This window comes from Penicillium expansum (genome assembly GCF_000769745.1).
Source record: "Penicillium expansum strain MD-8 chromosome Unknown contig147, whole genome shotgun sequence".
NCBI classification, from domain to species: domain Eukaryota; kingdom Fungi; phylum Ascomycota; class Eurotiomycetes; order Eurotiales; family Aspergillaceae; genus Penicillium; species Penicillium expansum.
The window spans coordinates 251,634-267,872 of record NW_015971174.1 but is presented as its reverse complement, the minus strand read 5'-3'; the positions used below and the strand labels follow the sequence as shown (position 1 = coordinate 267,872).

Below are 16,239 nucleotides of genomic sequence, written 5' to 3'. Positions count from 1 at the left end.
GGGGTTCAACTAGTATCTTATAATCGCTGTATTCTAACATTCTACATATTATACAGAGCTTGAATTTCTGTAATATAAAATAGATCAATAGCTATATGAGTATATATTTCAATTTTAAACAAAATCCGACCGGTAGAGGTTGAGATACCGCGAAAAATGTTGATATTAATATTCTGATACTTGATATATATATTTGGAAGTTGTAAAGGATTACTAGTTACTACTTTCTAAGAGGATTTCTATGATTTATAAATATCTAGATAATTAATTTACTCATGCTTTTAATCGTGATATATAGATTAAACTAATATCTAACAACAAATTCATCAAAACAATTGAATATTATCTTGAATTAAAGGCTAGAAATAGGATCTAAACATAAGGCAATTAAAAAATCCACGCTTTTAGGAAAATTTATATTGGCCAGTGCTTGTTAGGCCCTATTGGGCCCCTATTTAAAGCCCAGTGGGATTTCACCCCGGGCCCAGGGCCAATAGCCAGCCCACCGGTGGGTTGGGGCGGGTTGGGCTTTGCGGAGGTCTACTTGCAAAGCAGTTGAATAGCCGAAACATCTCTCTCAATAGTTGAAGCATCGTAATTTGAATTGCAGCAAACTATAAAGTTTATTGAAAGCTATATCATATCCATAATCTCAATACACCTGCAAGTGGTGTGGTCATTTGCCTTATGTCTCTCAGTTGCCCACGGCCGTCGCATTCCTCTCAGCCAAACTACCCTGCGTGCGTAGCAATGACGATCCAGGGGAAAACTTCTCATGAATCCTGAAAATATCCATGAACACCTCATCTTTTTTGTTTGGATCTCTTCCATAGCCACCACCTCCAGGTGTATGAACGATGATATGATCGCCAGTATTCATGTGTGTCGTTGCCTTGCCACCCAAGCTGATTGTTCTGCTCGTTCCATCAGGATACTTTCTCAACCATAGGTTCACTCCACGCTGGCCTTCGTCGCCCCCTGCCATGCCATATGGAGGGATAACACGTCTCTCAGATAGAATGGAGACCTGCATAGGTAATCGGAACTCGATGTCGCGGATACAACCATCGCCACCACGATGCCGGCCGGCACCGCCACTTCCTTTGCGGATAGAAAACTCGTGGAGAATGACCGGGTAGCGCCGTTCAAAGATCTCAGGATCAGAAATTCGGGTATTGGTGATATGTGTGTGCACGCCACTTTCACCATCCCAGTCCGCACCCGCGCCGGATCCACCAGCGATGGTCTCGTAGTATCCGAACCCTTTGACTACTTCTCCTGTGACTGGATTTGTGCCACCGTAGCCAAATGTGAGATTGTTGCATGTTCCTTGGGACGCGGCAGCTGCACGGAAGGCTTTGAAGATCAAATCGACAATGCGTTGTGATGTTTCCACATTCGATCCCACGGTCGCTGCTTTGAGCGAAGGCGATAGGAGTGTGTTGGGTGGGCATACGAGCTTAATAGGCTTCAGACAGCCTTGGTTGAGAGGAATATCTGATGAGATCATTGATCGAAGACAGTACTATACGGTTTGGTTAGAACGACTTGCTCGTATTCAAAGCTTTGATGTCTCAGACAAATGTTTGCACTTACCATGATCCCAGAATACATGATTGCTGGTGGACAGTTCAAATTTCCGAAATGCTCAGGCCCAGTGCCTGTGAAGTCGAATACTGCATCGCCCGTATCTTGGTCGATCGTGATCTTTAATGCAAGAGGCGTCCCATCATCGATGTAATCAATAGCTTCCAGAGGTTGTCCTTCAAACCGCTGCGCGATGATCTTGAGCAACCCACGCGTAGACTGGCTGGCATTCTCCTGGATTGCTTCCATATAGTACTGAACTACTGGCCAAGTGTATTCCTTGATCAAGGACCGAATCAAATGAATGCCCTTATTGTTTGATGCGATCGCGGCTTTAAGATCGGCAATATTGTCGCGCAGTGTGCGAGTGCCACTCGAACCCGGATATGAAGCTGGGATATCAACCAGGACCTCGAGAAGGCCGGGCTCGTCAAAGACTCCTTCTTTCACAATCTTGAAAGACTCCACTGCCGCACCTTCCTGCCAAAGCTCTGTTGAATTTGGGGGCATAGAACCCGGCTGAATGCCGCCAATATCTGCATGGTGGCCTCTGTTGGCGACGAAAAATAAAATTTTTGTCGGGTTTTTCTCATCATCAAAGACGGGTGTAGTGACTGTCAGGTCTGGCAGATGTGTACCACCAGCGCTAGGGTGGTTACTGAGAATAACGTCGCCGGGTTTCAACTCTCCGGGTCCGTATCGGCGCGCTTGGTATGCGATGGCATAGCTCATAGAGCCTAGGTGCCCGGGAATGTGAGGGGCATTTGCGACGAGACTGCCATCGCCAGAGAAGACGGCACACGAATAGTCTAATCGCTCCTTGATGTTCACCGAAATTGAGGTTTTCTGCATGGTCTGGCCCATTTGCTCGGCAACACTCATGAATCGATGTCCGAACACGCTGAGCTGGACAGGATCCACCGCATCGGCGATGTTGATCTCCGGCTTTTCTATTCCAGAGATCTCAATCACCACATGTTCTGGTAAGATCACAGCTTCACTAGCAGGATCCACAACGATTGTTTGAGTTTTGTCGATGACCATCGCGGGTCCGCTGATACGAGTACCAACGGATAGATCCTTGAGTGAATAAAGCCCGATATCAATCCAGCCGGTTTGCTCGAAATAGACATTGACATTCTTCTCGGGAGCAACCGGGGTAGCAGGGGGCGAGTCTGCCAGTTTCTTCATTTCCGCGGAAGCGCTAGAAAGGGCGACATCCATACCCTTTCCAATACTCCGCACGCGAACATCATCAATCAGGATCTCCCGAGGCTGTGTGAATCCGAATTCTTGTTGATGGCGAGCGGCGAAAGCATCACCAAACTCTTCAAAGTTGGCCGGTCGGGGTATCATCAAAGCTGTGTCACTGCCCTGGTACCTCATATTCAGGAATAACTCGTGGTATATTTGCGATTTTGAAAATCCTTGAGAAACAAGTCCTGCAACACCCGCATCTTTCAATCTCTCAAACCTTTCTTGGAGTTTGGGGATATTATCAACAGTGAATGCAGCAGCTTCGGGCTCTTGGTTCTCAACCACCACATCCGCAAGAGCCATTCCATAGGCAGATAGAATACTCGAATATCTCGGGATCAGGGCTCGTCGGATACCGAGGTCTCGCGCAATCGCAACCGCATGCTGGCCACCGGCTCCACCAAAGCAGCATAGATTGTGTGCAGCGGTCTCAAATCCTCGGCCTTCACTCAATGTTCGAATGGGGCGAGTCATGGTTGCATTTGCGATTGAGAGGAAACCCACTGCAACCTCTTCTGCAGTCAGTTGAGATAGTCCATCTTTCTCTGCGTTAATGGTGGCTGCCAAGGAAGTAAACTTTTCCTTCACGATGGCCATATCTAGGGGTCGGGGGAAGTAGTCCGGGATGATTCGTCCAAGGAAGAGATTAGCATCGGTCACGGTCAAAGGACCCCCTCGCCCGTAGCATGCCGGGCCAGGGTGAGCGCCTGCGCTATGAGGGCCGACTTTGAACAGGCCATTCTCCCAGAAGAGCATTGATCCACCCCCTGCAGCGACGGTGTTGATATCCAGCTGTGGTGTCTGGATGGTGACTTGTGCAATTGTGCTTTCGAATATATGTTCCAAGGCCCCAGCATACCGAGCAACATCGGTACTTGTACCACCCACTGTGTAGTGTCAGTAGCGGTTCAAACGCAGGATAATTATCCTGGTATGTAAAGGTCAGAACTTACTGTCGAACGCTAATATCGGTGTCTTGTCTTCGGCATCATAGCACGTCCTGGACATACCAACCACACCACCAGCTGGTCCACTGAGCACTCCGCGCAAACCAGAAAAGTTTGCGATAGATGTAAGTCCTCCATCAGACTGGTTGACAAACACCTTCTTGGCATGTTCATCTCTGAGTTCACCTTGGAACCCCTTTCGGAATCCGTCCAAGTACTTTTGAGTCACTGGTGAAAGATATGCATCCGCAACGGCCGATTGACTGCGTGGTATCAACTTTGCCATTGTTTGCAGCTCTGAAGAAACGGCCACTTTGAACCCAATCTCCCGAGCCACGGCAGCTACAGCAAGCTCGTGCTTTTGGAAGGTATATGAGTGCATCAGGGCCACAGCTACAGAGCGATAGCCCTGGTTCCAAAGCACGTAGAGGTCACTCCGAACAGCGTCCAGATCTGGCGTCTTTAATACCCGAACCGCTTCTCCTGTTAACCCAATGTACAAATCTGAATCATTGGCATCAATGGGCTTAGGATCTGGGTCTTCTGAAAAACCTTCGATGGTGACTCGCTCATCGACTTCCACAACCGTCTCGTAGAGTTGGGCAAGACGTTGAACTGATAGATCGAAAATGTTGGGACGAGCCTGGTTGCCGATTTTAAGTAGGTCGCGGAAGCCCTTCGTAATCACCAAAGCGACTTGCTCGCCTTTTCGCTCAAGCAGGGCATTTGTAGCAACCGTGGTGCCCATCCGGATGGACTCAACGGGAGTCAGATCCAGAGGGGTCCCTCGAGGCACTGGAGAGCCACTTGCAATTTCCAGAATCTGTCGAATACATTCTGTGGGTGCGTCATCGTATTCCTCGGGAGATTCGGATAGGACTTTGAATATAATATCGGAGGCATGTCCTGGGATTTGGGCCCAGGCGTCGGTAAAAGTACCGCCTCGATCGATCGCAATCCGGATCCCAGCTTTTGTCATCTTGTGTTCGTGTTATGAGAATTTAAAAGTCAGTAGTTCCAACAGCAGTTACGTGATGAACAACCGCTGTTTATAATGGCCGGTCATTGACCAAGGGACCCGAAGATTGCGACTACTCCGCATTTCCAATATCGGAACAAAAGCCGCCAGCCCGTGGCTTGCACTGCAAAAGCCCGTCAAGTGTACTGTACAATCGTGGATCCACTCGGCTAGCGGGGGTGAGGGCCGGGATAGCCAGGATCGTCGACCGGCAAGTCCAGCATGAAGCCGACCCCGCGCAGATATGTGATAACGCCGATAAACTGTCATGCAGGCATATCAGTATGTAAAGATAAACATGCTGTACCTTATCTACTAGTGTGTGTAAAACAAAGAAATTATACCTTCTTTGCCGGACTCGAGTGTGAATTATGGCGGAAATCCCGACCATCTTGCTGGTCGAATCTACCGTCCAGCAAATCGACCATGTTCGACGCCAGACTCTCTCCGAAAAAGTGTCAATTCTAAGATATGACTGTGCTTCCGTCGAGGACTTCATCGCTCGCCTTCAACCTGGCGGTCTATATAGCAACATCTGCGCCATTGTCCGCACCGGTTGGCTGAAAGCAGGGCCATACGCATCCCATCGCCTATTCGCCAGCGAAGTTGTGCCACATTTCCCTTCTAGCCTAAAACTCATCTGCTGTAGCGGACACGGATATGATGCGGCAGATATCGACGCGTTAACCAACCGGGGAATCTGGTTCTGTAACACGCCAAATGCATGTACCGAGGCCGTCGCGAACACTGGACTCATGTTGGTGCTCGAGACATTCCGCTATCTGAGCTTCGCACAGTGGTGTGCAAGATACGATTGGCAGAAGAGTCGAGAGCTGGGCTTGAAGGCAGTCGATCCGGCCGGGATGGTGTTGGGTGTGGTCGGCCTGGGTGACATTGGGCTTGCGATTGCCGAAAAGTGCCAAAATGCACTGGGGATGAAAATTGCATATCACGGCCCGAAAAGGAAAGAGGAGGCAGAAGCGAGGCTGGGAGGTGCGCAGTACTATGCCGATCTGACAGGCATGATTTCAGCCGTTGATTGCATTGTTATTGCTGCACCTTACACCCAGAGTACGCACCATCTCCTGTCGCATAAACAGTTTCAGTTGGCCAAAGGCACCGGTCTCCGAGTGGTGAATATTGCTCGTGGCAAAATGATCGACGAGGATGCCTTGATATTGGCTCTCGAGGCGGGAAAAGTGGTTGGCGTAGGACTTGATGTGCACGAAAATGAACCAGTGGTTCACGAGAAACTGAGAGAGAACTGGATGGTGACTTTGCTGCCTCATATCGGAGTTTGTTCCAAGACGAGTTGGGCCAATTTTGAAAGACAAACCTGGGACAATCTAGAATCGTTCCTGCGGACTGGAAAGCCCGCATGCCCTGTGAACATGATTAAAGAACCCTCTATGTTACAAGTCAATTCGCCCAACTCATTTTGAACCATCTCCATTGATCAAATTATGATACTACACTTTTTTTCCAAACATGTACAGGCCTCGCAAACCCTTCCTCGTCCCTCTCAACTTGCAGTATCCTCTCAAATCCCAGCGCTTTCAACTCATCCTCGAACGGTGGCCTGATCTGGATGGTCTTATACGTCTCTCTCAATTCTTTATTCCTCTTTGAGGCCCTCGCATAATTACTCATAGGCTGCGGCTCCACGACGAGATAACCCCCCTCATTCAGTATGCTTTGTATATGCGCAAATAGCTTTAATATCCCGGAGTCCCCGTTGTTGAGATGTATCCACTTGGTCACGGAGAGTAGTAAGACGACGTCAAACTTGCCTAGTGCGGTACCTGTATACGCGGGCGTATTCACGAAGTCAAAGTGCTCAAATGTACATGGCCCTTCCGGGTACGCCGCCTTCGCCTGCTCGACTAGCCACGGGTCGATATCGACGCCAACTGATGCGGCCGCGCCGCAGTGCGCTATCGCCTCATAGGTCAGTTTACCCGCATTGCAGCCTAGGTCAATGACTCGAGCGTTGCGGAGGATGTCTGGTGGGAGAATGGAAAGGCGCTCATCCGGAACGGTGGGCGCGCGGAACTTGGCGTAATATTGGTGGTAGTTGCCGTGGCGCGCAGCGAGGTGCGTAGCTTTGAAGCGCTCTGCATTGGAGAGCTCTGTTGCAGGGGGAAGGTTATGGCATGCTTCTGCCATGTTTGGAGATAGTGCGAGCAGAGAGGTAAGGAGGAGATTTTATGAAAAAGACCTGCCGGAGAAAATCAAGGGCGGTCTCAGTAGGTTGGTTCCGCTTAACGGAACCCACTAGCGGGGAGACTTCTATCCCCACTCCCTTCAATGAATATTCCATCCAACCAGTAGAGCCTGAATTCTCTATTAGAGAGTTCCACCGAGGATCATGTCCTGAGGTTGTTCCTCAACCAGCCGAGTTCCCTCGGGAGACACAAGAGTGGTCCAACAGAGGATTTCGGCACCGGGGACAGGGGGCTGAGTTTCCGTTTGGCAAGGGGCACGTGTTGGTGATGATATTGAGTCGAAAGAATGTGACTAACGTTAGCTTTTAGCACATCAGGTAGGCAATATATCAGTATTTAAAGGTCTTGATCATATATTTACAAAAGAGTCTCACAATTATTACGACTTTTCGTATCCTAAGACCATCTAAACGAGCAAAATAAGGAAAATACCGCCAACCACCTTTAACCACTCGGAACGAAGAACCAACGCAGAACCAGTGTACGCGACACTAGGTGCGGCAGTAACATCGCTATTTATCTGAGTGGATGTCGCTGAGGTAGTAGCAGAGCTCTTCAAGGAAGTAAGAGTGCTGCTGCTAGCGGTTGTTGGAATGAGAGCGGAGAAGGAGTGTGTAGAGCCGTTAACTCCATTATGGATGGCCGCGCTTGCGGTCTGTAAAGCAGAAACGGAGTTACCAGCTGCTTCGGCGGACTGGGACTCTGTAGCCTGGGCCGAAACATCAACATCAACATCAACAGGTGATCCTGACGTCGAAACTGTAGGCGCAGCGGAAGTGGATCCTGCAACTTCGAACGAAGTGGAATCAGCATAGACAAATGTCGACTTTGAAGCAGACACTGTCGGTTCGATCAGAATAGTGGTTCCGGTTTCTGTAGGTTTGCTGCTTCCATTTCCAACGAGCACAAGTGAAAGAGTCGTAGTCGAAACATCGAAGTCGTTCGCAGCCGAAGACTCCTTAGCAGAGGAAACTGGGTACGTAGTGATTCCTGCAACGAGAGTCTCGGCGGTGGTGTATGTCTGTTTCTGAGAAGCAGGGCAGTCTGTCACCGTAGAGGGGCAAGCGGTGATGGTCTTGGTCACCGTAGTCAAAAGAGTTTCTGTGGTCATATCTCCCGCAACGGGGTTGGTTCCTGCTCCCACAGAAAGAACGGCGGTGGTGGCAGTGGCAGTGACAGTGGCAGTGACAGGACAGATGGTAGTGGATACAAGGATAGTTTCCGTTGTCACAGAAGTAGTCTTGGAGGAAGCGGGACAATCATGGACACTGACAGGGCAGGCTGTAATTGTGGCTGTCCGAGTACTGAACACACTCGATGTCGTGTACGCGATATCTCCAGCGCCCGTGCTTCCTGTTATTTGGGGGGCGGCGGCGGTAGTGGCTTCTACGGCAGTGACTGGGCAGATGGTAGTTGAAACCACAATGGTTTCGGTTGTGATGTAGGTAGACTTGGCGGAAGCGGGACAATCATGGACACTGGAGGGACAAGCTGTGATTGTTGCGGTCCGGGTGCTAAAAACAGTAGATATCGTGAAACCAAGGTTTGAAGCGCTTCCTTCATTTCCAGGCAGTGGCTCAGCTGTTACAGTTGGTAGCAGGCTGAGTTGTGTCTCAATGACCGTCATGGTACCGATCGTCAAGGGGGAGGTCTTTGTCCCTGCCATCGAGTTGGCTGAGGTTTGAATCGTGGCAACAGTGGTGGTGGTGGTGGCTCCGGGTGCGGCGGGCATAGGGACAAGGCTTGAGGAACCATCAATGTCGACTGTGCTTATAACGCTGATGGATGCAACAGATGTGGTCTGGGCCGATGGAGCGACGTGGATCGAAGAAGCATCGTTGCTTGCGCTTGGCCGAGGCACGGGCAAATTAACGGGTGCCGTTGATTGGGGGGCTGCGGTAGCCGGTGATGAAGGAATGACTATTTGGGAGATTGGAATTCCCGAGTTCGAAGGTAAAGATTGTCCTATGGAGTTAGGATTTCCGCTTGACAGGCTGGGAACCGACAAAGGCAGAACAGTCGATGATTGCTTCGGTGGTGAAGCCGAGGGTGACGTATGGGAAATTGGAATCCTCGAACTAGAAGGCAATGGTCGCCTTGTGGGGGTTGCGGAGGAGAAACTAGGCGACAGATTTGATTGAGTCGGCACTTCCACCGATGAGGATTGTAGTTTTGTCGAAGATACGACACTTGAAGGCGATACAATAGACGAGGAGATCACTGCAGGTGCGCTGGTAGGAGTGTTGGAAGGAGTGTTGGAAGGAGTGCTAGATGGAGTACTCGAAGTGGGTATATAGGATGCAACGACAGGGTTAGTAGAAGTCTTTGGTGACTCGGTTTGAGTAGAACTCGACACAACAATCACAGACGACGACGACGTGCTCGCAGCAGGTATGCTGGAAGGCGTTTGAGAGACGACCACAGCTGACGAGACCACGACGGAGCTAGTAGCCACGGCCGATGATATACTGACAGGAGTCGAAGTAGAGGCAATAGTGACCGTCGAGGTATAAGTAGATGTAGTGCAAGTCTCGATTTCGACATTATCGTTGCTAAATTGAACATTGTCAAAGTAGACTTGAGGCATAGCCTGAGGGACGCGAGAATTTCCGCTACAAATCACAAAAAGCATCAAGTCGAGGCTTGTGCTGGTAGGTGCGTATGTCGTCGACAGGGTCCTCCACGATGAAGAAGCTGGGGTTGCTGAAGATCCCGAGTACGCAACATATCCCATGGGAGTTGTGGTGATGCGACTCGTGCCGAAAACGCCGTTGACCGCAAAATAGAAATTGCAGGTTCCGGAGTTAGCAGCAGAAGCAATTTTATAGTCAAAGGACAGTGCGTATGTTTGTCCTACGGTGAGGTCGGTCAAGCTCTGGTAGAGCGAGCCCCATCCTGAAGTGGCCGGTGTCAATGCTCTATTTGTTCCAAATTTGAGTCAGTAAAGATATACAACCTCATAATAATTGAATTTATATGCAGGAGATGCTCACGCAACATAGCCCCCGTCATCAGAAGTGTCTGCCACAATAGTTGAAGTGCCCTCGCTTTCATAGACAGCCCAAGGAGAGAGGGACCCGAGCTCGAAAGATGGGTTTTGAGCAACATTATGACTCCACGAACATGTCACATCGGTTCCTGTGATCACCTCAGTCTCTGCAGCTACATTCAATGGCAGAAGCAGCAGCAATAAGGAGATAGGGTGAGTCGACTTCATCGTCCAAACACCAGACCCGGACGGGGTCGCTGAAACAAAATAAACGAGTGTGGTGGTGAATTAACAACAGGAAAAGCAGCAGACGTTCAATTGATATTAAACATGATATTTCTGCAGCATCTCATGACGCAAGTTCTCGTGTTGAGGCAAAAATCAAGATGTTATCATCCGACATTCAGCAATAATTCGCGATGAATCCACCCAATGCCCCACTGAGGCTGGAAAAGAGACCAATGCCGATGCGCTCGCCGACAAAAAAATGGTATCTGGTGAGTTTAACCGACGGTAGAAGCTTAGCTAGGTACCTGTGTATATTCGGAGCTTTTTCGGAGGAAATCAGGGGTAACAGTGATTCAGCACATTCTATTCATAGATATTTCAATGTATCGACGTGGAAATTTACTATTTTACTATTGACAGCCAATTCAACTGTTTAATTGTCTATTTACCTGTATTTGGCGACTCGTCCGCAATAGGGAAATAATATACGGAGTACACTATCGCGCAATATTGAAATCTTTGAGTCATGGATCTACGGGAAGATCAAGAAGGGCAGACTTTCTGTATTCTAAGAAGAAAGAATAAACTGGCCATCCATAACCTTTCCCATTGCATCGGGGATAAAGATAGTACAATGGGTAAGAACCATGATTTATATCCTCCATGGTGTCTATACGTACTTTTATGGGAATGTATGTTAGAAGTTTAGAAAATTGAGTTGTTTAAGGCTTTAATTTAGTGTATGTCCTGTGCCCTTCGTGGACTCCGTATGTAAGATAGTTTTCATCTTCAATACTGCGCGGTAATAGCTATCTCTCTGATATCGTCCTCAATTTCCCGAGCCCCAATCATGATCCCTGCTTGTCTAGGGACATGAAGACCTGTGTCTCGTACCACAAAGCTCCAAAAACACTGCTTTCTTACTTCATATTGCCAGACCCAACCGGACGACACCATGCATGCAAGTGCCTATTAGGATAGTAAGCCGCAATGCACTCCCGCCATTGCATATCCTCTTCCGTCGTGCCATCAATAGTCAAGTCAAAGTGGCGAATCATAGTCGCGAAAGCGATATACATCTCCGCCCAGGCCAAGTTCATACCGAAGCACATGCGTGGCCCTCGACTGAACGCTACCAGCCAATGATCCAATTCACTCTTCCCATTCTGGGCATTTGCTTGCTCCGCGCTCTCCAGCCACCGTTCAGGTCGGAACACAAGCGCATCTTTACCCCATACTTCGGCGCTCTGGTGCACGTGTAAAATTGCCATGCCTACCACTGTCCCGCCGGGAATCTGCTGCCCTGCTATCACGGCGCCTCCTGGTGGCACGACTCGAGTCAGCGATACGCCGGACGGGATAAAGCGGAGGGATTCTTTGATTGTTGCTGTGAGGAGGGGTAGGGTTTCGAGATCTGTCAGAGACGGCTGTTTTTCGACGTCGGGCCAGACAGTGAGGAGCTCGGCTCTCAGTTGAGTTAGCAAGGTCTGGTTCTGCATTGCGTGCCAGTGGCCCATGAGTAGCGTGTCGGCTACTGTGTTGGCGCCCGCGAAGATGAGTGTGAAGCCTTCGTCGTGTAGCTCTGTCAGATTCAGGACCTCCTTGCTCCGGTATGATTCCGGGTCAAGCATGCGGTGGAAGAGGGTCTCGTGAGGCACGTTCTCGAGCTTTGAAGGGCAGTCTAAGACGACATGAAGCTGTTTCTGGACAAGATCACGGACTTGGTATAGTCGTGGTGCTAGTTTCTGGGCGTTGGGGACAAAGCGCATAATCAGGGCTGGTGGCACAGCGAAGATAAGGTCTCGGATTATAGGGAAGTTCTTCAGGAGGGGCAGCATACGAAGACTGGCGTCCATGGCTAGAATCAGAGGGTCGCTAAATGCCGGCGCATCGAGGGCGTTTATGCAGTTTCCGAATGTGAAGCACATTATGGTATCGAGAGTGTAGGATCGGAATGCATAGAGTAGGTCGACGGAGCTTTTTGATGCATTGGTTTTGGCGATGGAAGTTGCAAGGTGATTTGCCTGGGAATCGATGATTTAGCGATAGTTAAGAGATTATATAGGTCGGCAGCAAAAGGAAATAAAGCAATACACTACTCACATTTCGCCAAACGAGATGCTCAAGACTATTAATAGCTTTCTTGGAGAAAATAGGAAGAATAACCTCCCGTCGTTCTTTTGCCTGAGCATACTTTAAGAATGTGAATGACCCGGATGAAACGCCGGGGGTTCGGTAAAGACCCGTATCCTTGTCCCACCTTTTGCTGCTATGATAGATATCGTGGAACGCACCTGGGCTTCCGAAATGGAGCTGTGATAGGTGAGTGTTAGACCTGTTTGAGCTCTATAACCCAGAGAGGGAAGTGTAGACTGCTGGGATTATGGCAACTTACCTCGTTCGGAGAAACGCGGACAATATCACCTATTAGGTATGTTAAAGAAAATGCCTCAGAGTCCCAATTTCATCGTACCATATTTCTTATGGAGATGAAACAGCTCATGAACCGCCGACTCTTGCTTGATAACTTCCTTGTATGCTTTCCAACTCGACGTAGCCCCAGCCATCCAAGGCCCAGGGAAGTTCCGCAGTGGGTGGAAGAAGACATTGTATACAACTCGGCCCAAGCCATAAAGACTAGCAGCTGCCAAGAAAAATAAGCAGAATAGTGTAGTCGCCATCGTGTTATACTGAGACTTTTTTTTCTATGCTAGCAAAGCCAAATGATGGCAAAGGAGGACTTTGAATATATACTTCGAACAAAACATAAGAAACTCCGAGCTCGAATGAAAATCCCCCCGGCTGACCGTTTTGCCAAAAGCATCGTCATGACTCCAAGAGGTCTAAACTGGGACTTAATAATCTCATGATTAGCCAAGCAATAATGAAGCGTTCCTTTATGCTGTAAATACAGCCATAGACATGATGGCAAGTGTTACTGCATATGTATCGTTGTCTCATGCCTCTGAGTGGGGAAGCTGCATAGCTTCTTTATGTTGCAATCTGTCCCAGTTTATTCGCAAAAGCATCGGCGAGCACTCTGCATGTCCTTTCATCTTGGGTCCTCTTTGTTGGGCATATCTACCGCATTGCAACGAAGGACTCTAATTTGTACATTTCCTCATTATCTTACCCAAAGAACACCCCACTCAGTTCTGTGCGTTGACTTGCACAAAAGTACGCCAGTGCAACCCCGCGCTCACCAATACAAACTCTAAACATTTCTGCGATGGAAAACCGCACTAGATTTACCTAGGCATAACTAGCATCAAGCAGTTTATGAGCATGCATAAGCTAAACTTGTCCGTATTGTGTATTGCTGTTGGGCCTTATATGCCTTATGCCAATTAACCAATGCATACGAAATGAGGACTTCGGAAGATAAGAAACTCAAGCGACGACACTATTGGTAGAACTCGCTTCTCTCTATGAGTCTCTCGATCATCCTATCCTTTGAGGGGGATTCCCAGAACATCGTTTGGTGGCTATTGGCGGGCCGATGTCCAATGTGATCAACCATCACGGTATAGGCATTGTGCGAAATCGAAGCGGATTCGGGATTCATGGCGTCCCTGCTGACCACGACCAGCGCCATTCAAATCAATCTTTTAAGGTTAACAACGGTCCTATTCTTGATAATGTTAGACCTGGCTGGTAGAGGACATTCCTTGAGGGGTCCTTGGGTGGAATAGAAGCCCTAAAACGAAAACCTATTTCATTCTCAATAGAATACAAACTAGGTGATAACTTAAGTGGCATAACAGCCCTAATCTGGACATATAAATTTAGAATATCTTCCGCCTTTGCTTGAAGCTTTCCAAGGTTGCTTGCCGTTTTCGGCAAAGGAATACGTCTACACTACACCCCCCACTCGTAATGGAGATAATATATATCCACGTTACATCGTGAAAAATGGCTAGTATAGTCATTCATATATATTCACCCTCCGATATTACATCCCGTGGCTTGCATAGAACAGAATCCTAGAAGGAGACCCGCCCATACGCCGAGTGTTTTCACGCCTGAGCGCTCGTATAATCTGCCCGAGGTACATCTCTTAGTGTGGAATCCTCTCTTTCTCCTTACGCTATCTCTGCTAGCCTGACATTGGATGTGTTGTCTCAAGTTCAGAGGATGCCCGTTTACATTGGTATCATCGGCACACTAGTGCTAGTATACTTCTCGGCCTTTGCATACCGGCTATTAAACAATATCAACGCTGCAAGAAGTATCGGCCTGCCATTTCTGATCTACCCAGTAAATCAAAACAATATCATCTGGGTATTAACATCTGTCCCTTTGCGCCCATGGTTGCGACGTATTCTCCCCACGCGGATCTACAACCGTCTCACGCTGGTGATATATGGCTGGGAATTCCATGAGAAACGTCGTCCGTTCGATGAATATGCAGCCCCACAAGGCGACGACAGGTCATTCTTCCTTGCTACTTGCGGAACCCTAGAACTTTGGACTGCTGATCCAGTCGTCGCTTCGGAGGTTCTGCAACGTACGGGTGATTTCAAGGTTCCTACCATCACCGGTCTGCTTCTCGCCCAGTTTGGACACAATGTGTTCACCACAAATGGCACGAGATGGGCGAAGCAGCGCAAGGTTGTTGCGAGCGTTATCAACGAGCGCATCTCTAAGACTGTCTTTGATGCGACCGTATGTCAAACCACTGGTATGCTGGATGAGCTTATTCTCGCTGCTTCCGAGAAGAGGGGAAGCTCTGCCGAGTCAAATGAGTTATTTGATATGATCAAGCGTGTTACGATTCATGTGCTGAGCGAGGCTGGGATGGGCGCAAAGGTTCCATGGAGGAGTCAAGATGGCGAGAAACCTATGCTAGGGTTTAAAACGACATATATTGAAGCCTCCAAAGTGGTAATGGGCGCTGTCGCTGGGCCGATAGTTATCCCAACCAATATTCTTTTGAACTGGCCATCCTGGTTACCGGGGTATCAGTGGTTGAAGCAGCTAGGCATTAGCAAGCGCGAGTTCTCGATGCATACCAAAAGCTTACTTGATAAAGAGCGTCACCGTACTTTCAAGAAAAAGACAGCTCTAGGAAGAGGTAACATCATGAGCCAACTGCTCCAAGCATCAGCCGAACAAGGAAATACGGATGACAGCCTCAGCGAAGAAGAGTTAAACGGCAACCTCTTCCTATTCACAGCAGCGGGATTCGAAACAACAGCAAACACCATCTCCTACGCGATAATGCTACTTATCAGATATCCCAAATGGCAAGAGTGGCTCTTCGAAGAGGTCGACAGCCTAATACCCACAGACGCGTCAGAAACTCTACAGTATACCTCCATCCTTCCGCGGGTGACGCGCATCATGGCCGTTATGCTTGAGACACTACGACTATACTCACCTATTATCCGCATCCTCAGGACAAATGATGCACCACAAGCGTTAAAGACATCCAAGGGTATCATTCACCTCCCAGCCAACTCTACGGTGACTATCAACATCATTGCACTGCACCTTGATCCAGAAGTGTGGCCCGACATCAACCGGTGCTCGGATCCATCATGGGTCGCAGATGATCAAAGACTCTCGGACGAATCCACATTCCGGCCTTCTCGCTGGATCAATCCTGACACGTCTCCAAGGCGGTTATACCAACCGCCTAAAGGGTATTTTCTTGCGTGGAGTCATGGCCCACGTGTTTGTCCGGGGCAGAAGATGGCACAGGTTGAGTTTGTGGCGGTTATGCTCAAGCTCCTGCAGCATCATCGTATAGATGCTGTGCCGCTTGCTGGGGAGCAGCGGGAGGATGTTGAGCGGAGGCTGGATACGGTAATGAGTGGGTGTATTCCCAAAATGACATTAGTCATGGAGGGGATATATGATGCTAGCAAGACTGGAGGTGTTCCGGTGCGATTAACTAGGCGGAAATAAAAGTAGACGGTTGCATTTGTGAGAGTAACAAATATGTATTGCAAGAAAAAGAAGAATAAGAATAAGAAGAAGAAGCCA

General features: G+C 48.8%; 6 protein-coding genes across 6 annotated transcripts; 2 read left to right on the top strand and 4 right to left on the bottom strand.

Annotated features, from left to right (window-relative positions):
- Positions 1 to 694: 694 nt before the first annotated feature.
- Positions 695 to 4,770, bottom strand: PEX2_046440 (Hydantoinaseoxoprolinase, N-terminal; the record flags this gene model as incomplete). The annotated part of the gene is made up of 3 exons (XM_016741919.1): positions 695 to 1,525; positions 1,597 to 3,731; positions 3,798 to 4,770. 3 exons carry the CDS (start codon positions 4,768 to 4,770, stop codon positions 695 to 697), a joined length of 3,939 nt encoding a protein of 1,312 aa, XP_016603149.1.
- A 410-nt stretch (positions 4,771 to 5,180) lies between these two features.
- On the top strand, positions 5,181 to 6,251 carry PEX2_046430 (D-mandelate dehydrogenase-like dehydrogenase; the record flags this gene model as incomplete). Its single annotated transcript, XM_016741918.1, has 1 exon — positions 5,181 to 6,251. One exon carries the CDS (start codon positions 5,181 to 5,183, stop codon positions 6,249 to 6,251), a length of 1,071 nt encoding a protein of 356 aa, XP_016603148.1.
- A 19-nt stretch (positions 6,252 to 6,270) lies between these two features.
- Positions 6,271 to 6,975, bottom strand: PEX2_046420 (class I SAM-dependent methyltransferase; the record flags this gene model as incomplete). Its single annotated transcript, XM_016741917.1, has 1 exon — positions 6,271 to 6,975. One exon carries the CDS (start codon positions 6,973 to 6,975, stop codon positions 6,271 to 6,273), a length of 705 nt encoding a protein of 234 aa, XP_016603147.1.
- A 465-nt stretch (positions 6,976 to 7,440) lies between these two features.
- Positions 7,441 to 10,251, bottom strand: PEX2_046410 (uncharacterized protein; the record flags this gene model as incomplete). Its single annotated transcript, XM_016741916.1, has 2 exons — positions 7,441 to 9,952; positions 10,028 to 10,251. 2 exons carry the CDS (start codon positions 10,249 to 10,251, stop codon positions 7,441 to 7,443), a joined length of 2,736 nt encoding a protein of 911 aa, XP_016603146.1.
- A 920-nt stretch (positions 10,252 to 11,171) lies between these two features.
- PEX2_046400 (cytochrome P450) lies at positions 11,172 to 12,932 on the bottom strand (the record flags this gene model as incomplete). The annotated part of the gene is made up of 4 exons (XM_016741915.1): positions 11,172 to 12,275; positions 12,355 to 12,564; positions 12,647 to 12,675; positions 12,725 to 12,932. 4 exons carry the CDS (start codon positions 12,930 to 12,932, stop codon positions 11,172 to 11,174), a joined length of 1,551 nt encoding a protein of 516 aa, XP_016603145.1.
- A 1,453-nt stretch (positions 12,933 to 14,385) lies between these two features.
- Positions 14,386 to 16,161, top strand: PEX2_046390 (Cytochrome P450; the record flags this gene model as incomplete). The annotated part of the gene is made up of 1 exon (XM_016741914.1): positions 14,386 to 16,161. The coding sequence occupies one exon, from the start codon at positions 14,386 to 14,388 to the stop codon at positions 16,159 to 16,161; it is 1,776 nt and encodes a 591-aa protein (XP_016603144.1).
- Between the last annotated feature and the right edge of the window lie 78 nt (positions 16,162 to 16,239).